At 40.8% G+C, this 24,550-nt stretch overlaps 1 protein-coding gene across 4 annotated transcripts in view; it reads right to left on the reverse strand.

Annotated features, from left to right (window-relative positions):
• The window catches only part of CUX1 (cut like homeobox 1), a 491,160-nt gene that overhangs the window by 257,833 nt on the left and 208,777 nt on the right, over nucleotides 1–24,550 (reverse strand). For all 4 annotated transcript variants that reach the window (XM_073667764.1, XM_073667762.1, XM_073667763.1 and 1 more), the window contains exons 7-8: nucleotides 17,341–17,417; nucleotides 14,875–14,941 (exon numbers count right to left, since the gene is read on the reverse strand). In XM_073667764.1, the coding sequence (XP_073523865.1) occupies nucleotides 14,875–14,941; nucleotides 17,341–17,417 (144 nt within the window). The remainder of the gene's footprint in view (nucleotides 1–14,874; nucleotides 14,942–17,340; nucleotides 17,418–24,550) is intronic.

Genomic DNA, 24,550 nt, shown 5'->3' on the forward strand with positions numbered 1-24,550 from the left:
TCTGGGGCTTTGTGAGGGCTTATTTTTTGCACCCTGATGTTTTTACTTAAATCATTTTGGGGTAGATACAATGTTTTGATTGCCTTTTATTGCAATGTTGAGGGGACCAAAAACAACGTAATTCTGGCGTATATATTTTTTCTCTCGTTACACCAATTACAGATCAGATTAATTTATTTTATATTTTGATAGATTGAATACTTCTGAAAGCAGTAATACCAAATATGTGTATTTTTTTTATTAATTGTTATGTATAGCAAAAATCACAATCTCCTATGAACACCGCCAGTGTTCACAGGAGGATCATGATGACAGGCATGGGGGTCTTCAGCAGACCCCCGGCTGTCATGACAACCCACTGGCGTCCCGCGATTACTGACAAGCGCTCCGATGGATGGGAAGAATGACACGCTTCCGGTCTATTAAATGCCGCTGTCATTTAAGTGGTTAACAGCCGCAGGTGGATCTTGGGTCCAACCACAGCTGTTAGAGGCACTTGATGGCTGAATAAATCAGCCATCAAGTGTGGGGAAAGATGCATCAAAGGCAGGGACACGGCCGATGATGTGATTCTCTTGGGTGAGAGATTCGGATTGATTATGCAAATGACACTCACCTCAAATTCCAATCAGTTTGACAGTTTACTGTGAACCGATTCTCTCACATGACAGACTCCTATGACAGGTGTGGAGAAGATGGAGAACTTAATTTCTCCATCTTCATCATTGTCTGTCTGGGTAAATCAGACTGAACTCGGATGACATCGACTTGTATGGGTGCGTGTGATCTGATTTGTGGAGCCACTCGCAGCATGCTGAATCGGCATGAGAAAATAATCGCAGATCTGCACCGCCCTAGAGTATAACATTGGGCTGAGTGCTATCCAATAAAACATCGGATAGCACTCGTCCAAGTCACATGCTCATAAGCGGAGCTTCACAGGTGAACATCGATTGGAAAATATATAGCAACACTTGGTATTGCAGAATATAAAATAAGTGATTGATTGATCGCAGGCTCAAATACTCTAAAGGGACTAAAAAAAATGAACTAAAAAAATAAAAAAGGAATAAAAAAAGTATAAAAAAAAAAAGGTTTAAAAAAAATAAAATAAAAAATATATAAAAATATTTGAATCTCCTCTTTTTTTCCCCCATTAAAAAGAAATAAATCAATAAAAAAAAAATCAACATATGTAGTATCACTGCGTCAGTAAAAGTCTAATCTATATGTCAAAATATACAAATAACGAGCCCAATCGGTAAAAAGAAAGAAAGAACAAAACGCCAAAATAGCATTTTTTTCTGCGGCCGTAATTCCTTAGAACATTTCATGTATCCCAAAGTGGTATCAATAAAAGCATCAGCTTGATAAGCAAGAAAGAAAACGCTCAAAGCGCCATCAATGGAAAAATTAAAATGTTACGGGTTTCTGAAAATGGCGACAAAAATATATATTTTTATCACTTAAATTAAAAAACTATACAAGTTCGGTAATTTTTACAGCACAATGAATGCCGTAAAAATAAAACCCAAACAACAGTGACAGAATTTCACCACAATAAAATTGTTAAAATGAATAGTGTCATTCCAAACTAGAACTCGTTTTGCCAAAAAAAAACAAGCCCTCACATGGCTATGTAGACTGACACCCCCTACTCCCCAAAAAAACACAACTCTTAAAAGGAGGAAATAATGAAAGCAAAATGGTCCTGAAGGGGTTAAATAAAACAAGTAGATTCAGATCCACAATTACATGATCTTTGAACACTTTAAAAACTCTTCGCTCAACAGCGATTAAAATAAAGTTTTATTTGCTCATGAATGAACATGCTCCTCTATTAAGTTACGCCTGGCATATCCATATACTGCAGGACTGTCTAGACTCTACCTTGTCCCAAGAACAGCCTATTTCACAAAAACTGCAATATCATTCCTGGGAAAACTACCGTACTTGCAGTAATATACTTTTTTCGGGTCACACCCCACTCCCCAGATCTCATTAGAAAATGGACACAGGGGTCTTTGAGATGTAAAAATTCTGCAGCTGAATATCTGCTCCATACATGTGAATGGGGTAGTTTTTCATCATGCACGTGAATTTCTGTAAGATTTTATTGAGATAAAAAGGAAATTTTTCACCAAAAGTGCAGAGATTCTGAGGATGCAAATACCAGTACAATAGTGGAGAAGGGAGCTGTCGGCTCACTCTTCCACCATTCCATGTAATACTTATGTGTGTGGGGGGCTGTGTGGTCCATCACTTTGTGTGTGTGTGGAGGGATGGGGCTAAGGGATCCTTTATTTAGTATGGGGGATGTTGTGTGGTCCATCATTTTGTGTGTGTGTGTGTGTGTATGTGTGTGTGGGGGGGTTAAGGGATCCTTTATTTTGTGTGTGTGTGTGTGTGTGGGGGGGGGGGGGCTGTGGGTCCATCATACTTTGTATGTGTGTATGCGTGTGGGGGTTAAGGGATCCTTTATTTTGTGTGTGTGTGTGTGTGTGTGGGGGGGGGTTGTGTGGTCCATCATTGATTGTGTGAGTGTGTGTGTGTATATGTGTGTGTATATGTGTGTGGGGGTTAAGGGATCCTTTACTTTGTGTGTGGGGGTTTGTGGGTCCATCATACTTTGCGTGTAGTCAAGCTGTGGGAGCATCTTACTGTGTGAGGGGGCTGTGGGGCAGTTTGTGGGATGTCATACTTTAAGGGGGTGACTGGGGGCATGATATTGTGTGTGAGAGGAGCCGTTGATCAAGGTACAAGGGATGCTTAAAAGTAGCAGTATGATTTATTGCTCTTTTAGAAACGTTATAAAAAGCAGAAAATAATATGGTCATGATTAGTCGCTACAGGTAAGAATACAGGTTACAATAAGCCGCATCCTAACATCTATTAGCAGTAGCAGCGAGGTACAATATTAAGTGAAACAACTATAAAATAATAATTATATTTAATAATAATGACAAAAATTAAGTTCAGGCTGCTGGATCTGCCCTTCACAGCAATTATAGTCTCCCGTGTGGCCCCCTGAGAAAATCAATTGCCCACCCCTGATGTAGAGGATCAATCAACCTGAACTTACAAATTAAGACCGAAAACTAATAATTAAAATCCCCTTTCTATACATCTAAAAGAAAAGTCCTGAACCCTCCACACACAGCCCACATAGGCCCAGCAGATGAGGCTATCATTACAGTGGACATACGCTGACATTCCTCCGGGCTTATAATGTACAATGCATGTTCCCCGGTATCTGCTTTAAATAAAAGTGCTCTCATTTGTAAAGCCTGTTCTTAGTGTAATTGCAAGTTACTTTATAGTTCTAAACACATGCTTTGGATGTTCATGACTCATTAACTGAACAGGAAATCGGAAACTTTAATTACAAATTAACTTTTATTATAGACTCAGCATAATACCACATGTAACCACCATAAAACCACTGTCTTTTATACTCGTTCCAGGAATGCAGTCACCAGTTCAGTATAAGCGTGCACAACAAAAACACTGGCTCTGTTTTCTCTGTTGATTATTCGGTAACACCAAAGTTCTACATGTAACTTGTCATTTCAGCAAAAATACAAAAAAAATGTAGATGAGGCAAAGAGGTTTTTTGTTTTTTTTTTAGATTTTATTTCACTTATGCAAAAAAAAAAAAGTAAAGACAGACATCCCATTCTGAGCCGTGCAGGGCTTAGATGGCTTAAAATAACTTCCTTTTCAGTTTTCACTGTTTTGTTCCACATATCTGTTGCCAAAACAACTGATTTCTATGTCAACACATACTGACGATTCATTAAGACTTGTGTTGTACACGCCAATCCTAATGAAGGCACCGCTGGAGATAGATGCGCCTCATTCATTAAGAAGCGCATGTCACTTCAGGAATTAGTGTCTCCTTACAACTGCTGTGCGTCTACGCCAGATATATTACTCCAGTTAGGGACTGGAGTACATTTTCTGACAACATTTATGACGTTAATTTTCATCAATTAGTCGAGAAGGCTTTGCCACAACCCATCCCACCCATTTATGATGGGACTGACATAAAAATGCCAAAAGTCTCAAAATCCTCAAGTTCGAGGTGCACAAAAATTTGGACACATCTAAATCTGTTCTATGACGGAAAGCTGGTGAATAAACACCTTCATGAATCAGGGACATAGTGATATATTCTACTGCTTGGTAGTCACATTGCTATCCTGGTCACAGACGTAATGATCATCATTAAGGAATTATTAAGATATTTTTAAGAATTACCATATTGCAATCAAGTACCATAACTTCAGGATAGTGGGAGACTTGACCAATGGGACAACCACTGATCCCGAGAATAATGGGGTCGCAGCACAGCTGTGTCCCTGAATCTCCTGGCTGTGCAGGGACTTTCTTATCCATCAGCAGAAACAAATCGGTTGGGGCTACACGGTGACGATGTGTCATGCGACAGCCGTTCTTGGACACGTTGCATGACCAAAAATAGTTGAGCAACTTTTTATGGTGCGACTAATTTAGAGCTGTGATTTTGCTTTAAAAAAAACCCTGGAAAGTTGCAGCCACAAGCGACTTGCATTGAGCGAATATCGAGTCACATGCGTCTTGCAATAAACAAAAAATAAAGCATATTTGAAAACATTTGCAACAGTGTTACAGCTGAGGTCGACATAGGAAATCAATAAATGCAAGGTCACAATATGGCGATGCAATCGCTATGTCGAGCGCAGCCCGAGCCTTATGTTATTCATGCCTTGGATTTTATCATGGAAGGTCACATCTTCTAAGAGAAATATGTGTGGGGCAATGTAAATGCATAATATTTTCCATGACAATAACATCCCATGGGAAGAATCATGTATATTATGGATAATGTCTTCCACTTTTGCTGACATTCTAGTTAAATACAGTAATATCCTGTAAACATCCTCAGTCTCCAGGACATGACGGGACAAAGTGCTTCATATATAGTGTGGGGATAGGTCTACTCCACTCTACTCTGCTATTAGCCCAAAAATAAATCAATATGGGCAGCACGGTGGCGCAGTCGTTAGCACTGCAGCCCTGCAGCGCTGGGGTCCTGGGTTCAAATCCCACCAAGGACAACATCTGCAAGGAGTTTGTATGTTCTCCCCAGGTTTGCGTGGTCTTCCTCCGGGTTCTCCGGTTTCCTCCCACATTCCAAAGACATACTGATAGGGAATGTAGATTGTGAGCCCCAATGGGGACAGCGCCCATAATGTCTGTACAGCGCTGAGGAATTAATGGCGCTATATAAGTGAGTAAAATAAATAAATACAATTTATTTCCAATACAATATTTTTGTGCTATTTTAGCCAAATAGGAGCAGACCTGTCCTCAAACTATAGTGCTGTTAAACAGTCATTCTGTAAAATTGTTAAATCATAGACACTTATAAAACCCTGAGGGTTCATAGTTTTAGGCCTCATTCAGATGCACGTGATTTTTAGAGAGTAGTGTCTTTAGTGTTTTTCATCAGATTTCCATCAGTATTTGTTCCGTGTGTCAGTTTTTCATCAGTGATTTCCATGTATGAAAACATTAATAAATTACAAAGCTTCTCCCATAAACTACAAGGTTAATCACAGATAGCACACTGATTGTACACTGATGGCATCCATGTCCTCTCCGTGATTTTCACAGACCACATGGACTTGCATGGTGTAATTTTGTTCTGTGACGCGGATTAAAAATGGACATGTCTCCAGGATTTTTTTGGTGTGCAAAAAATACAGACAGGTGAAGAGCTCCATAGATTTTAATGGAATCTTGTGAAAAACACAGATAGAGAATGCATATGGAAAGCGGACGCCTAAATGAGGCCTTGGGGCTGCGGTTCCTTCATGACACAGAGTTGCCTGGTAATTTCACAAGTACCATACAACCATCACAAAATCTAATCATGTCAGACTCTGCAATTTTTACAAAGTTACTAGCAATTTTATGTTCCACAGGGGAACATGGAGATCACCAGCAAGTTACAGAAAGTCTATATATTTGATCCAAATTCACCATCACTGCCTGAAAACAGCTCAGCTTAAAGGACTGTAGTTGTGTGGCGGCATTTCCTGTGCAGACGGGGTAGACATCTTGGTACTGGTAAGGCCATATTATTTCTCCTGTGTTGCCTTATTTTACTCTCACGGCTAGCCATTCACTATATGCCTACGTGAAGCATGCATGCTCTTTCTGAGCGTCTGCCCTCAGAAGACACAATTTATTAAAGAGTAACTAAACCTTCAGTGCTTTTTTTATATGCTGCATGGCTATCCTTCTGTTCAATCCGTTCTCCTGTGTGCACGCTCAAACAAGGGCTGTGCGCGCTCAAACAAGGGCTGTGCGCGCTCAAACAAGGGCGGTGCGCTCAAGCCACCTGAGCTGCACACTTCTTGGGGAAATTTTGATCAATCATTGGGAATCTCAGGACCCGGACCCCAAATGATAAGCAGGTATTAAGTGCCTGCAACATAGAAAAAATTTTGCACATGGTTTAGTTACTCTTTAAGCATTATATGTTGCCTGAATATTGAATGGTGCTCATCTACACTGAGCAAAGGGTCATCTTTAACTCAGCAGCATATGATAAAATGGAATAGATCACAATAAATACCGTTAAACCACATACAAGTGTCGCCATTCGAGTGTCAAATGTATCAGTACAGTATTTATTAGTATTAAATTCTTCAGCATAAATCTCATACACAAAACCAATTGAGAACTCTGCTTAGCATCTGTCTAAAAAATGCTGCATTAATAAACATGAAGAACACTTTTACCTCCCACTCTCAAAGACAGAATAAAACAAAGACCAGCTGTATTCATCAATGGATCCTTGTTCTAAGCATAAAGGCTAATTACATTTTATTTTGAGCCTACACATGGAAAACTTTACAGTTGCCATAAGTGGCTTTCTGATATTCCATCCGACACACTGGCAATACAGCACGGGGAGGGAGGGAAAGCAAAAAACCTGCATATGTAACACTTTCCAAGCCACGTACCTGCTCGAACGTTAAACCTTTCTAGAAAGGTTGGCCGAATTTTATCACCGGCCTTTCAAAAGAAACTTGTATACATTTTTATAGTATATCTGCTGACAGGGACACTTTCCCTTTTCTCTATTGAAATCCCACTTCCTCAGGACAAGAACAGTGTAGTCTGCAGAGCTCTTGCTGTAAAAAACCCGAGTTATTTCAGTCATCTAATTTCAGGATCGCTCTGCTCCCCACACAGCTGACTTCTCGATTGCTGGGTGCTTCCAAATTATTGATCGTTCGAACCGGCTGCATCTTCGTGCTGCTGGCCAGAAGTGTGCGCTCCTAACCCTGATAGACGAGGCAGCGTTAACGCTGCAATATCAGAAGTGCAGGGCTCTGATGCTGGCTGGGAACAGGAGCAAACACTTCTCTCCAACAATCCCAGCAAGGTTCAGGGCAGTGCTTACAAGCTCAGTAGAAAAGAGCTTGTAAGCTTTGCGCATGCTCAGCCACAAACTGTATACATTATTAGGAGAAAAATGTAAACTTTTAATAAATAGTAAATTGGAAAGTTGCTTGCTTTTCCAATTACAGTGGGTACAGAAAGTATTCAAACCCCTTTAAATTTTTCACTCTTTTTTTCATTGCAGCCATTTGGTAAATTCTAAAAAGTTCATCTTTTTCTCATTACAGTACACTCTGCACCCCCCTCTTGACTGAAAAAAAAAAACAGAAAAGTAGAAATTTTTGCAAATTTATTAAAAAAGAAAAACTGAAATATCACATGGTCATAAGTATTCAGACCCTTTGATCAGACTCATATTTAAGTCACATGCTGTCCATTTCCTTGTGATCCTCCTTGAGATGGTTCTACTCCTTCATTAGAGTCCAGCTGTGTTTAATTAAACGATAGGACTTGATTTGGAAAGGCACACACCTGTCTATATAAGACCTCACAGCTCACAGTGCATGTCAGACCAAATGAGAATCATGAGCTCAAAGGAACTGCCCAAGGAGCTCAGAGACAGAATTGTGGCAAGGCACAGATCTGGCCAAGGTGACAAAAGAATTCCTGCATTACTCAAGGTTCCTAAGAGCACAGTGGCCTCCATAATCCTTAAATGGAAGATGTTTGGGACCACCAGAAGTCTTCCTAGACCTGGCCGTCCAGCCAAACTGAGCAATTGTGGGAGAAGAGCCTTTGTGAGAGAGGTAAAGAAGAACTCCAACATCACTGTGGCTGAGCTCCAGATATGCAGTAGGGAGATGGGAGAAAGTTCCACAAAGTCAACTATCACTGCAGCCTTCCATCACTTGGGCCTTTATGGCAGAGTGGCCCGATGGAAGGCTCTCCTCAGTGCAAGACATATGAAAGCCTGCATAGAGTTTGCTCAAAAACACATGAAGGACTCCCAGACTATGAGAAATAAGATTCTCTGGTCTGATGAGACGAAGATAGAACTTTTTGGTGATAATTCTAAGCGGTATGTGTGGAGAAAACCAGGCACTGCTCATCACCTGCCCAATACAATCCCAACAGTGACACATGGTGGTGGCAGCATCATGCTATGGGGGTGTTTTTCAGCTGCAGAGACAGGATGACTGGCTGCAATTAAGGAAACATGAATTCCACCAAGTACAGAGATATCCTGGATGAAAACCTCTTCCAGAGTGCTCTGGACCTCAGACTTGGCCGAAGGTTCACCTGCAAACAAGACAACGACCCTAAGCACACAGCTAAAATAACAAAGGAGTGGCTTCAGAACCAGCCAGAGCCCTGACCTAAACCCAACTGAGCATCTCTGGAGAGACCTGAAAATGGCTGTCCACCAACGTTCACCATCCAACCTGACGGAACTGGAGAGGATCTGCAAGGAAGAATGGCAGAGGATCCCCAAATCCAGGTGTGAAAAACTTGTTGCACCATTCCCAAGAAGACTCATGGCTGTACCAGCTCAAAGGGTGCTTCTACTCAATACTGAGCAAAGGGTCTGAATACTTATGACCATGTGATATTTCAGTTTTCCTTTTTTAATAAATTTGCAAAAATTTCTACATTTGTTTTTTTTTCAGTCAAGATGGGGTGCAGAGTGTACTTTAATGAGAAAAAAATGAACTTTTTAGAATTTACCAAATGGCTGCAATGAAACAAAGCATGAAAAAGCTAAAGGGGTCTGAATACTTTCCGAACCCACTGTATACCCATCCTTGAAGATGGGTATAACCCTTTATAATATAAATCAAGGGGATCTGCCAATATTTGTAGTTTTTCACTTAAAAACAGATCCATTCTAGCACTGATATAAATAAGAGCAGCAACACTAATTTTAGATTCTGGAGCACGCAGAATAGGGAAAATGGAAACAGCTTCAAATGTACGAAGAATGGCATGGATGAGAAAGGTGCAAAGTTTTAATTTATGCAAAACACGGACGTGAAATGTGTTTCCTATGAGAATCTTAGAGACAAGGATTATTTAAACATCAAGCCCACCACAGCTGTACCCCTGTCTGATAAGCTTTTGGAGACCAATCTTTTGGAATAGAGATATGGTACACACCATAAATGTAATAGGCACGGATTATAAAGACAACCAAATTCTTAAAAACATTGATAACAGGAATATATCACTGAAGGTACAAACAAACAAAAACCCCCAATATATTATATATATGGCTTGCCAGTTATTATTATGGCTCGCGTGACATTTCCTGTGAATTTACTGACGAGAGCGCCAAGCTGCTTCCCCTCCATTACTGCGCGATAGCTTGTAAATAAAAATCTCTCTTACATTAAACTTATGTGATCTTAATAAAGGTCAATGCGTTTTTTTATGGCTCTTGGGTTAAACTGTAGATATACATTTTATTTTATATTTATAATCCCTGAGGTTACAGGATTCGCAGGAGATATTTTTTTTAGTATATTACAGATAATGAGAAAATTCAAGTGTGCATTACACCATGACCGAAAATTGTGCAGAGCTTAAGGGTAAGATGCTAAGAAATGGTGGATGAGATGACAAAAAAACAAAAAGGGTTGATCACCTTTTATGTATTAATGTTGCTATGTTAAGAGGAAAAGAAAAAGCTATCAGGTCATTTCTAGCGCAAAGTATTTTACTCCTGACATCTACCTGTAATAGGATGTCAGAGACACTTTGTGAGAAAAGAAAATGAAAAACACTTACTTATATGTGAAGGTGTAGAAGCCATAGATCTTACAGTGATAGCTAATGATCATAACGAACATTAAGTGATAAATCATCATTATCAAATTGGTGAGGGTGAGACATCATGCACCGCCACCTATCAGCTGTTCCCGGGGACGTGATCAGTTGTGGGTCTGCAGAGCACAACAATATTAAAGTCACCTATATAGTGGCCACAGTGGGCTACTGCAAATCCACTCCTATTCAATTGAATAGGGGCAGATGTGCCGCGGTCACAATAAAGTTGATGGAGCAGTGCAGCTCCGCAACTGATCACATCTGTCAGCCGCCGTCACCAGTAACAGTAAGATCATTGTACCTATGCCAGATCAGTGCAAACCATTGTACCTATGTAACAGCATTGAACTTAGGCCAGATCGATGCAAGCCATTGTATCTATGTGAGATCATTGTACCTATATAAAATCAATGCAAGCCATTGTTTCTATGTAAGAACATTTGCAGCATTTTATATATTTGTATGTATATGATACAAACCCGTAATAAAAAAGATGTTTCTATAAAGAGCATTTATCCATATGTTTATGGTCAAGCTGACGAAGGGAATCTGTCACCACATTTGACCGATCTAAACCATTAATATATGCATACAGGTTACAGACTGAGGAGAGTGATCCCTGTATGCCTCATATCAGCTGCCTTGTTGTGGATAAATCATCTTTTATCACTTGATATAATGCCCTCTTCTAGGGTCTGGGAAGGACTCTGCCTGGAAGATAACTCTTTACATGAAGGGGCAGTTCCCAGTGTGATGTATGATGGCCGCTCTCTGCTCTCCTGATCTCACTGCAGAGCTGTGTGTGATTATACCTCACACATCTATAGGCTCCTCTCAGCTTCAGACAGGGCTGCAATATTGTTACAACACAGCAGAGCTCAGAGAGCTTAAAAAATGTGTTTGCAAGATGACAAATTTAATTTCTCCTGTTCTGTGTTAGTTACATATCTCAGAGTAGTAACTCCCCTTCGTGTAAAAGGAAGAGGGCATTTATATAAAGTGATAAAAGATGATTTATCAACAACAAGGCATCTGATATGAGGGACACAGGTATGATTTTTTTTAGCAGTCTATAACCTGTATGCCCATATTAATAGTTTAGATAGGTCAAATGTGGTGACAGATTCCCTTTAAACATCTTTAAAGAAGGGTACAATTGAAAAGTCCTTGTCAACACAATCAAATTTCCAATTTATTTCTTATTATAATTTGGCTTCATTCTAAATAGGATATCAGTTCAAGACGGCATGGGTGATCTGTCTCCTAGGCGAAAAGTGCAGTGTTGACAAAGCCTTTTTTCAATACAGCTTATAAGCGCATGCTTTGATCGCTGGAGCGCGCTATTAACGCTCCATCCCCGCCAGCCTCATTGCCCCTGCGCTCCTCTGATGGTGCAGGGGCAAGGCTGCCTTTCCAGCAGCAGTGGAGAGCGCACAGTTTGGGTCAGCTGTACAACAATGCTCGCTGCTCTGAACTGTGAATCAAGAGGGAGAACTCGCCTCTTCCCATAAGGCAGGGAGTCAGGGGAGCAGGTGCGCACCTGAAAAACTAAGATGAGACAAACCTTTACACAGGACCCTTCATCGGATGAAGGATATAGGTTCTAACTAAAATCATTAAAGCACCCAAAAAAAAACAAATAATTTACTGTACAGATAATTAAAAAAAAAATCTATAAATGTAAATGACCCTGCCTAGCTTCTGTCATGCCCAACAGTGTTCCCATAACCCCAGCGGCATACATTGAAAAGACACGAGCTCACACATCTATATGTAAATTATACATTTAGCTAACACAGAGCAAGTGTTCGCCCCGTTCAAGTAATTTTTTTTTATATTTATTTTACTTTTTTTCCCCAATCATATCAAATTATCAAATTATACATTTTTTAGTGAAAAAAAACCAAACATATCCATAGCCCGGTGGCATTTCCCCTTTAAGATTTAAATATTTGCAGCCAAATTGTCTTATTAAAGATTAATGTAAATACAATACGTTCTTGGCATTGTGTGAATATACAGGTATAGAAGAATAAATGTCTGCGGGGTGATCCTTAAATTGCTAAGCAGCATATGAATAATCACATTATATTAGTAAGCATGACGTCTAGGTAAAGCACATCAGGTTTATCTCAGGCCGGGCAGGAAACATCTGATGGTTGCCTAGCGACCCTGGAACCCAGTGTAAGAAGCCTGGGGAATTCCACGTCTTAGCGATGGAATACCACCATGTTACATGTCGTTGCTGCGGATTCTGGTGGTGGCGACAAATCAGATTTATAAATCTTCCATTTCTACTTTCAACTGTGAAGACAATGGAGGTCTCTAACAATCTAATGATTAGGTACATTTCTCCCTTTTTGAGGTAATAAAAGTAAAAACTGACTTTAGCATAGGACACATAGTAAATATTGCTATAATAAAGATAAAAAATGAAAGAACAGTCATTAAAGAGGCGCTAACTGGACATTGTTCCTTAGTGCAGCACTCTCCCACCATACATATCTATGATGGGATCAGATGACATGTGGTGCCCATAGGGCCACTGCTCTGTTGATATGGTTCTCTGCAGCAACTCCTTATGCCACACCTTGTGACTTATACTACTCTCTGGAGTGTAAATGGCACCCGTCTTTGAGGGTTATGATGCCTTAAACTCGTAGATAGTTCATCAATGATGATCAGCTAGTGCAAAACATTTGTTGGCTCCAACAGCAACGGAGAGGAACAATTCAGGCCCTTTGTCAAGCAACACGGAGGGGATTTGGGACCACCAGTCGCTGAAGAAGCCAAAACAGACATCTGTGGAAATGACTTTTCTTGTGATATATAACAGGGCCGATCCTGTTCTTGGCTGAGCAGAGCCACTTTGTGGTTGTCTGAATGCAGCCTTAAAGTGGTTCTTGGGGAAGATAAAAAAATACTGCTAGCTAAAGGAAATGGCATTATAGATAAATTCTTAAATACCTTTATTTAGGACATTGCACCCATTATAGTACATTAATATGGCAGCAGAAACCTATCCTACAAAGATAATAGGACAGAAGCCTGTGAGCATGTTATAGGTTTATAGGTTTATCTCCAGGTCACAGCAGGCAGCCCCTCAACATCCAGAAAGACAGGGAGGACAGCAGCGTGAGCATTCTTTTCTTATCTCAGCACCCCTAGCATCTCCAGTATTAGTCAGCACTCCTGGTATCACTAGTATTAAATCAGATAGACTGGGTGGACATAAGTGTGAGAGGTCTCATCTCATCTCCAGACTCCTGGTACTCTAGTATTCGTTCAGGTAGACAGGGTGGACAGCAGTGTGAGCAGTCTCTTCTTATCTCAACACCTCAGTTATCTCCACTATTACAACAGACAGACAGGGTGGACAGCAGTATGAGCAGTCTCTTCTTACCTCAGCACCCCTCTATCGCCAGTATTAAATCAGACAGACTGGGTGGACAGCAGTATCAGCAGTCACTTCTTACTTCCATACTCCTGGTATCTCAAATATTAGATCAGAATATCTACTGTGAAAACATGCTCCTACACATGAAGGGAGGCAATGGAGCCTCACACTGCACATGATCACAGGCACCAGTCCTATTAACATTTTAGAACAGATTTCTATTGGCGTAACAAGAAGGTGATCACTATACTTCTATAGTGATTACCTTTCTAGGTGATTTGCAAATTAAAAGAGAACCACTATAACTAAAAACAACTCTAGCATGAAAACACAAACTTCCCTGCCACAGTCTTCTCTGTGAAATATGGAACGTTAGTCCTATTGCTTTCGCAATAGATCAGTTTGTATCAGTAGATTTCATCACCTTTAAGTATAAAAGCAATACATCCAGATGTTGAAAAGAGCATAGACATCTGGAAGTAACCCCCGGGTAGCTTTCTCCTGGGTTGCTAAAAACAGCGGAATTTTGACGCTGATGTTTAGGAAACAGAGATCTGTATAACTTTTTTAGGATAAATTACAATACTAAGCTATGTGTTTCTGTGGAGTATCCCTTTAAAAAAATTGCTTACGTTGGTTGTTTGACTACTCGATGAATGATATCCATATTAAAAAAAAGTCTAAACAGTATGCACGGATAAAAAAAGAAGTTATACCAGATCAATAGCATGCTATGACGGTGTCGATTTTCTTAAAAGCCTGCATATACATCTCAAGCCTTTGAATTAGGAATCATTTACTCCTGTGCTCAGTATAAGCCTGGCATTTGGTACAATAGTCTATTCAGAAAAAGTCTTTTGCTGTTAGAACATATTAAATGATAAAGGTACATTAGGAACAAATCATTTCCCAAACTTCAGATTTAAATAATTTTCCATGTGAAATATATGCCGCCTTATCACAAATAATTAATGAGTAATTGATCCAGGATCTCAGCATGAGGCCTGTAAGTGTGTTCCCTGAGAATAATCTGATTAAAATCATTAATGGTCATGCTGGTAATTGTGGTAGGAAGGTCACGAGCTGGTACTGTTAATGCTGGGCTAATCAAAGTCAACCTTCTATACATTGCCCAGGTCTTGATCTAAGCAGGCAGATCTATCCCGGTGCTGCCGGCCGCTCCTCTACCACGGGTAGTGATGAGAAATTACTTCTTTTCATGATACGGGAAGGTACAAATAACTCTTGGAACTCACTTTGCTGATGTTTCTTCATCATATTTTGTTTTCAGGTCAAATAATGCTGCCTGAGATTTCTCCAAAGCTGCAGAGGAAATAAATATTAGATCAGAAAACAGGGTTTTATAATAAGCATTCAATGAACATTGAGCCACTGTACGCAGCTTAAATTATGTAGGTGTACACTCAACCAGGAAAGGCCTGGAAGTGTAGAGATGTGACCTCCTGGTAGATTATCCCAGATCAAACACCTTGTAACATCGCAGACAATACATGACCAGGCACAGAAGAACCCACCAGTCTGCTCTAACCCTAAGGTTCTGTAGAATAGCATTAATATTGACGTACTGAGGCGAGCCACTACTCCATAGCAATACTGAAACCCAAAAATGTGAGGCTGGATGTCTCCAATTAGACCAAGTTCAGTATAATTAATCTCAGGACAGTCCTTTATCCATCCATTTACCTGCGGAGATGTTTTTTATCAAACAGGGTACATTTCACCTACCATAATATTAAAGGGGTTATCCAGGACTTTTACTATTTTTGTGTATGGAGATAAGAACTAACAGGCAGGCAGTTGCTAACTACTTACCTGCTCTGCATGGGTATGATCTCTGCCAGCTCAAGGCGGTCATGGACCTCTACTGCCAGGGATTCTACTGCTTAATTTCTCTTAAGCTCTCCTCCACTTTCTTTTACTGCAGAAATCACACTGATCAACAGCTGGTCAACAGTTGAGAAAACTGTCAATCAGCATGATATTGTAATAATAATCTTTTTATTTATATAGCGCCAACATATTCTGCAGCGCTTTACAATTCAGACAATTTACAGACAATATCGGCGCTGTCCCCATTGGGGCTCACAATCTACATTCCCTATCAGTATGTCTTTGGAGTGTGGGAAGAAACCAGAGAACCCGGAGGAAACCCACACAAACACGGGGAGAACATACAAACTCCTTGCAGATGTTGTACTTGGTGGGATTTGAACCCAGGACCCCAGCACTGCAAGGCTGCAGTGCTAACCACTGAGCCACCGTGCTGCCCACTGTGCTGACATCAGCAGAGACGCCCCGTCAACAGAGCAGAGCTGAAGAGAAGACACTGCTCTGTTGACATGTAGTCCATGGAAGCAGGGGGAACGCCGACAGGAGTGGCCGTGACTTCTCTGAGCCAGCAGAAATAGTCGCTGGGCAGAACAAGAAGGTAGCTAGCAACTACCTGTCTGTTCGTTATTAAACCCATATGCAATTATAATAAAAGTCCCAGATAACCCCTTTAACTTTTTCCCATTTTTGTACAATGTGTCATTTTTTTTTTTTACAAATATGCCCTTTTATATGATATGCATGTAAGATAAGAATGTGTTCTTAATTATTTTTCTACTAATATGCATCTTATTTTTGTTCGCCAACAAACACTGAACACTTGTATGCAACAATTAATAAAAATAACTCATCTTTCAAATCCCTCTCTGTTACAGTACCTCTGCACCAGTGGTCTCGGCCAGTCCTGCAGCTAGTCACATGTTACACATCATTCAAATGACCACTGCAGCCAATCACTAGCCTAAGCGGTTTTGTGCCCTGCACATCAGAAGTCTGACAAGACCGTGCAGCCAATAATGTATGGAAAGTGATCAGCTGCAGGACCAGTGGGAACCATTGAAGCACTATTGCTCAACTGCAAGAAACTTGAAAGTTGAGCTTTCCCATTGCCTACTATTAGAAAATGTAAAAAAAAAATCTCAGAAAACCCTAAGTAGTAAAAATTCTTATCTGTTTTTAAGCACTCTGATTTTGTAGCCTGGTGTGGTTCCTACAAAATACACCTCAAACTGATACTGTATGATTGTAGCCAGGTATATTATTCTCTTAATTGCTTTCCGGAGATGAGACTAGTCCGACACTGCCCCTGGCCGGCCCACCTCAGCGCTGCTAGAGGGGACTGACAGGTCTCTCCCTATGTACAGTACACACGAAAGGGAGATCTGTCAATCACCGACCGCGGCACTTGTAAGAGCCGGCCAGGGCCGGACTAGTTTAATCTCTGACTGTGGTCCTCAAAGTATATTTTCCCTGAAACGCTGGAGCATTTCAAAGGACATACCTGGCTGCAATGGTGCAGCCATTCTCTGATTCATGCTGCCAGTGGTTTGGGCAGGAGTTCCCTTTAACTATATACACCAGATGATAATACTAACACAATGACATTATTGCAGATCTAATCACTGCCCAGAGTGTGTCAAATGTTACACTGAACTACTAATCTGTTTTTAATTTCATGTTTTTTAATGTTTGATATTTCATTTCTTTTAAGCTTCTGAACGAAATGTGGCTTCTGAGTTGACCATAGCTGAAAGCTGAGTGATGCTCACATGGTGCAGAGAGATTGGGACCTGTGATCCAGACATATCGTATGTCTTTTCTATCTTAATCTCATAATTCATGAACACTAAATTAACATGAAGCATCCGCACCTGTCTGCAGAGCTTGAACTCTGTGTTCAGTCTCCTCAAGCTTGGAAGACATAGACATCTGAGTCTCCTGAAGTTTCCTGAAAGAGAATCAACATTCAGTCAATGATTTGCTCGACATATATTAACCAATACTGGATGATTTGATTTTTCATAGTCATTTTAATTTATTTCTTTGTTAATATATAATTTTTGGACAATTTTCCGAGTACACCAATAATGTGACAGCAGAATTGTCTCTATACTTAGTTGATGTTCATCGTTTTATATCAAAAAGCAAAAGAAATTGATTATTGGTTTATTCCTACAAAGACTGTCTTTAATGCAAATATGTGCTCTTACAGCATCAAAGTCACAGCCAAGTATAGGAATTGCTCAGCAGGTGTTCACACTAATGTACGATAGAAAGACTGAAAGATAACAGCCAAGAAAAGCAGCAATATAAAGGCAAATGACAAGGGGAAAGGCGTACACAAGCTGGATTTATTATTATGAATAATATGCATTGTCAACTGTGGAGAAGAAAGGACAGAATCCAATAAGCTAAAGCAGCTGAAAACCTTAAAGAGATATTCCAGTTATATCAAATTATAACCAATCCACTGGATAGGGGAGAACTGTAAAATTGGACAAGTGGGATCCCCACAAATTATTAGAATGAGGGTCCTGTGTCTCCCGTTACTCTATTCTGGTGAGCTCAATGCAAGTGTATTGTGTGAGGCCGGAAACAGTCTAGTCGGATTGTGGCCAGGAGTATGCATATCGCATTCTTGATGTCACGTGACTGACGTTCCCGGGGCTGACACCAGGGAATCCTCACAGCACCCAGTCCGTGCGTGGTGAGGATTCACATGTCTGCAGTCACAGAGTGTCACTTTATCATTTTCGACTGGACAACCCCTTTAACGCCTTCTGGACATAATCTTGAGACTGGAGAAAACACAAGACCTCCATTCTGGCGATCAGTTAGGCCCCCAGCAGTTGGACCTACACCGATCTGGTCCAAAATAAAGAAAAGTTTGGCAGGATGTGTAAACTGGAGGAGTTGGTGCTCACCAGTAGTTATTTTTTTTATCCAACAGAGTAATGTTTATAGTAAAGTAATTATATGTTTAACTCCGTGAAGAAAACCTGTCACTTTCTTTCCCCTCTAATAAACATAGTGGGGGTTCATAAATTCTCTAGTAAAGACCACTGCTTTCTAAAGGGGTGGGCTACTACTTTTATATTGATGGCCAATCCTTAAGACAAGCCTTCAATATCTGATCAGTAGGGGGGTGACACCAGGTACCCCCACCCATCAGCCGTTACCGGCAGAGACCGAAGTTCTCTGATGCTGCAGGAACACAGCAGCTCTGTCATAACTATAGGGACCGCGGCCGGGTACTGCAGACTCCCCATTATTAATTTCAATAGGGTTCTCTTCACTACTGAATTATCCTGAAGATACAAGCTGAGCATCACTCTCCATCCATTATCCAGGCTCTAAAAAAGAGGTTGTTCTTGAAGAATGGAAAAAGATGTTGCAATATGTCACCAACTTGTTCATTCCAGGCCTAGAAAACTTGGTGCTGTCCTTAAAAATCATAGAGGTCATACAAAATACTAGATATAGTAGTTAGTGATGTGGGATGTATTCCTTTTTGCATTAACAAATTTGAGTAAAACTGAATATTTTGTATTGAAAGTTATATTATTAACCTTACTTTCATGTTATGGGTTAAAAAAAATGTTCTATGAAACAGACTTTGCAAAAGTTTGGAAATTGTTCTGGTGTTTGGTGAGCTATTGGTTAAAATCTTGCTTTTCAAAGGAGGCGTACTCATTTTTGCTGAGCACTGTATATATACATACACAGGAGGTATTTATTGTGGAGAGTGCCAAGCTGGTGAAAGGAGACTTATAGCCCATGCAATGTTCCTGTGGGAATTTAAATATGCAAATAGCCTCTTAAGAGAGGAAGAGGACAGGAACTCAATAGGTGGCACTTAGAGATCCAGTCCTTTTCATCTCTGAAGAAGATATATGTACCCTGCTCAATACTAGGTTGTGTTATCTCAATTCCTTCTATGCACAGTATCAGTGACTTGCTGCAGCATTGTCCTGGACCAGAGATCGTGCACAGGCAGTGTGAGTGTGAATTTGAAGCTGGTGGAGGAGTGGGACGGGTTTAGGTGGAGTTACAGGTCTGTGCTCACTGCTGGCTTGCAGCCCAGCACAAGTGGTGATCGCAAATGTAGTCAGAAGAAGGGAGCAGAAGATCCTGAAGAGGAAGTGATGGCTATAAAAATCAGAGCTGGTGCCAGGGTACAATAAGTGAAGCAAAAAGGCATAAAACAACACGAAAGTTTGCAAAAAAGGAATCATTTTGGTTTTTTTTTTTAGGGACATTATCCATGGGCATTTTTTGCAAAAAAGTAACTGAGCTAAGGCAGTGGCTTACCTCTTTAGAATAAGTTTTAAAAAATTTAGGCATTGGCAATAATCAATAGAGAAGCCAGGAATAACCATGTTTTTTTCTAATGAGGTCCCATTAGAAAAGCATTGAGAAACCAAGATTCATGTTTCTCAAGCCAAAGTGAAGTTCCACCTACTCAGGGGGACAACTATACGCTGTGCTGCAGGTGAGAAGCACAACATGAGCACAGAGTACCTCCTGGGTGGCACACGTACTACAGGCGGAGAGCTCAGGACCTGTACAATGCCGCTCGGAGGTCACCTCTTATAAATCTCAGTAAGGTGGAAACTTCAATCCCAAAAGCTTTCCTGCTGTTCCCTAGAGCCTATGGGAAAGAATCTAAAGACTTAATGCTATTTGGCTGATCACAGGAGATAATTTACATTGGTGGCAAAAATGTTTATTGAGCTCAGTCGTTTTTATTTTACAACATTTTTTTTTTACAACTGGGGTCAAGTACAGATAGACTGATGCCCATCCGTTTTTGTCTGTGTACATTAAGATTACTTTCCGTTAAATAAATGCTATTAAACACTGTGCAGGATGAGGTTAGCGCACAGTGTGGTCACGCGCTCCTGACCCCTCCCAATATTACACAGACACATCCTGCAAGGCGGAGTGCGCATGCGTGCTCAATAGGGAGGCGGGAGTAATTCGCTGCCTGATACCTTTGCTGGAGGGTCCTCTTCCCTAACCAAAAAAGCGTCCAACATGGAACATGAGAAATCCAATAAACCCAACTCTTTTTTCCTCCAGATATCTGCCATTAGGAAAGAGCTGGGACATCACTACACACATACGATGGTCCCCGGCCACGTCAGAATTGGTGATTTCAGACTGCGATCATTGAATGTGTATGGTTTTCTTAATTCTGATGACACAGGAGTGTAATACAAGAACATAGAATGGTCGCATAGTTCGACCACATGTCTAATACCCAAACTAACAGGCTATGTATGTATATGATCCTGTATTATTGGGTCAGCAGACCCACAAAGAGGCCTGGATATGTGGCCATAATCCCTGCTATGCATGAGTGAAATATACATCAGTAAAATGTGTGATAGAGCTATATATCTGTTTAATAAAATGCTTTGATTTTTACGGCAGCAGCGAATAATTCAATTTCATACAAATCCTAATGGATCCCATTGATAAGTGTTAATGTCTCAGGTAAAATCACCAATGCCCATCAGATCTTGTGGAACAGAGAACTTTCTGCTTCGTGAATCCCTGAGAGTGTAATACTTGTACAATTAAAGTCACACCTGAATTCTCTGTTTCAGCAGAGTTCGGCTTTATTGATGGCTTTGTTCACACTAACATCAAGGCTTCAGATCAAAATAAAAGTCATGGTGGCATGAGGGATCTGTGGTGTGATGGAACCAAACAGTGATCAATGGATCTCATTGATTCGTGCTGCACTATTCTTTCTGTCACAAGTGTCGGAAACACGACTGAACGCTTCTTTGTAATGAGAGCAAAGTCTAAGCTTTGTATTATTGCACTCACGGCAATAAATCAATATCAAGCACTATAATGCTCAGGATGAAGAGACATTTGTGTCATCTAGTCCCAAGATGGCACATTACTGTACACGTGACCACTATACACTGTTCAATACAACTACTCAAGTTTGTTTAATGGAATCTGTCACCAAGCTTTTGCTATCTCATCTGAGAGCAGCATGATGCAGAGACAGAGACCCTGATTCCAGCGATGTATCAGTTTACTGAGAGCAACAGTTGTGATACAATGGCTGTTTTCTCTGCTGCAGATGTAGCAGTGCTCTGAAAGCTGAGCTCTGTGTAACCCTGCCCACAACAGTGATTGGCAGCTTTCTGTTTACACTGTGCATAGGCAGAAAGCTACTAATCGGTGGTAGGGGAGGGGTTACACAAAGCAGTTGACCAGGAGGTATGAGACATCTAGTCCTGTAGTGATGATCTCTTGATGATAAAACACTGATTTTATTAAAACCGCAAAAAACACATCTTAGTAAATGATACATCACTGGAATCGAGGTCTCTGACCCTCCATCATCCTGATCTCAGATTGCATTGCAAAAACCTGCTGAAAGATTCCCCTTAATGTGACACACACACAGAAAAACAAGTCTTAGGCTGCGTGCCCACAAAGCATTTTCCAAGCGTTTATGCTGCGGAATTTACGCAGCGTAAACGCTTGGGAAACGCTAGGTAATCCGCACCCCATGGTAAGTATAATCTTTTTTTTTTTTTTAATCATTCTTATTTTTTTTGTTTAACTAACTTGGTCACACTACTATAAGGCTGCGTGCCCACTATGCGGTTTTCAAGCGTTTCTGCCGCGGAATTTCCGCAGCAAAAAAGCTTAAAAAACGCTTGGTAGAAGGTCTGCCATGTTCCCCAATGATAATCCTCATGTGCTGTGCACATGCTGCGGAAATTTCCGCTGCGGATTATCATTGCGGAAAAATATGCAGCATGCCCATTAATTTTGCGGACACGCAGCGTAATCGCGGCCATTGACTTGCATTGAAACGCATAATATCCGTGTCAGTACATTTGTACACACGGATATTATGCGTTTCTATGTGCGGATGGTATCCAGGCCTGGAGTAGAGGAGACTCTGATCCAGACCCGGGTACCATAGAAACTGTAAAAAAAAGAATTTAAAATAAAAAATAAAGCTTATACTTACCTTCCGATGTCCCCCGGCCTCCTTAGCGATGCGTGCGGTGTGTTGGGCGGCTCGCGGTGGTGTGAGGACCTGACATGACGTCATTGAGTCATGTGACAGGTCACACGACCGCTGACGTCGGTGGTCGCATGACCTGCCACATGACTCAATGACGTCATCGCAGGTCCTTCACACCACCGCGAGACACCAGGGAGACCGAACGGAGCGGAGAAGGAGACCGGGGGCCATCAGAAGGTAAGTATAATCTTTATTTTTTACCATTCTTATTCTTTTTTTTAAAACTATTACTTGGTCACACTATATGCCGGTTGCATGGATTTATATAGTGTGATCAAGTTGTCAAGCACTTTCCAAGTGATGCTAAAATCGCTTGGAAAAGCGCTTAATAACACGCATGTAGAAATGCATGTGAAGAACGTTTGACAAACGCTTCTACCCGACGGGAAAAACAAATATGCAGCATTTCTGTATCGTGGGCACATAGCCTTACAACAGATACTTTCACTATTTTTGACTGAGCATCAGGAAATGATATAACGCATCTTTATGATGAAGTGATTGTACTTAGTGATAACATATTGGTGGATTAGACTGCACAGTCTGCAGCTATTAGCAATAGTCCGTGCCCACTACTACTACTTTACCTTCCTGATTTTAGTTTAGGGGTATGTGCGCAACAAGTTAAGTATTTGCAGCAGAAAAATCTGTATAAAATGTGCGTGTTTTTGTCACATTTTTTCTCATTCATTTGAATAGATGAAAAATGGCTGCAAAAAAGAAAAACCTGAAACATGCGGCAGATTTGAAACTGCTTCAAGTCTGCAAGGAAAAAATAAGAAACGTGCATGAGGTTTCAGAAATATCATTCACTTTGCAGGGACAATAAAACTTTTATTTTCGTGGCAAAAACGCATGGGAGGATGGGGGAGAAGACACCGCAAAACCACAATGTGTGAACATACCCGTAGGGTCGTGCCCCATATATTAATTTAAGCGACTACAATACCAATAGTACAGAAAGTTCCACCTCGATGGATACATTTATTACTTTTGTGCTTACATGAAAAAGCCTTTTTCAGTGTTAGCTGTCCTGACGTGAAAAGTTCTCTTCAGTGTTTCCATTAACCCAGTTTCTTAAGTGGATTGGAAAGACTTTTTAACCACTGAAGCAATCAGGTGACCTGTCTGTCGATTTTAACATTGTAATGAGATGACAGATTGTAACATGAGAGCTGGAACTGGCTGCCATCATTTTGATCTGATGAACCTATCTGCCAATTGACTTTGTGAGCTACAGCTGCATTTTAAAGTCCAATTACATCACCTTTTGCCGATTCCTATGGGAATTTGGTTCCGTTAAATAGAACTACAGGAGTCCGGGTGTTGGGCTCGGCCTGTGAGACCTGGCGCTACAAGGCTTCATCACGCAACGCTTTCCAGTCCATTGTAAACAACATCAGTCACAATGGTGGACCATAACTGCTGCCGCTCTGACCTTTGTTACCAACCATGGTTTGGGGTATAAAAATGGTAAAAGCAGACCTCAAAGATGGACAGATGTGGACTGCCTTACATTGATTTTACAAGGGGATTCCCATGTAATGAAATCATGGTACCTTCCATGACTTTTGGAGGTCTGACCTCTGGGACCCTCACTGATCCTGAAAATGAAGAGGTTGCAGTGCACAGCGCCCACTTCACTGGCATTCAAGTGAATGTGGGCAGAAGCCGCTCCCTGCACAGCCGGGTGGTCAGGACAGCAGCTGTGCGGAGAAAATCATACTAGAGATCAGTGATGGTCCGCATGTTGGACCCCATGTATCATAAAATAACCATAATATGCCACTCTTTATGAGATGAGAACATCCCTTCAATTACATAAAACCTATACAGCAAGGATGCCAAACTCAAACACACAGTGGGAAAAAATTCAAAACTTGGATAAAGTCACAGGTCAAACAGTATATGATATAATGGGCCCTACACAGTCCTCCATACAGAATAATGAGCCCCACACAGTCCTCCATACAGAATAATGAGCCTCACATAGTCCTCCATACAGTATAATGGGC

The sequence above is a fragment of the Phyllobates terribilis genome, unplaced genomic scaffold (assembly GCF_046119375.1).
Source record: "Phyllobates terribilis strain yellow unplaced genomic scaffold, ASM4611937v1 Scaffold_2__4_contigs__length_985480577, whole genome shotgun sequence".
Classification (NCBI taxonomy): Eukaryota; Metazoa; Chordata; class Amphibia; order Anura; family Dendrobatidae; genus Phyllobates; species Phyllobates terribilis.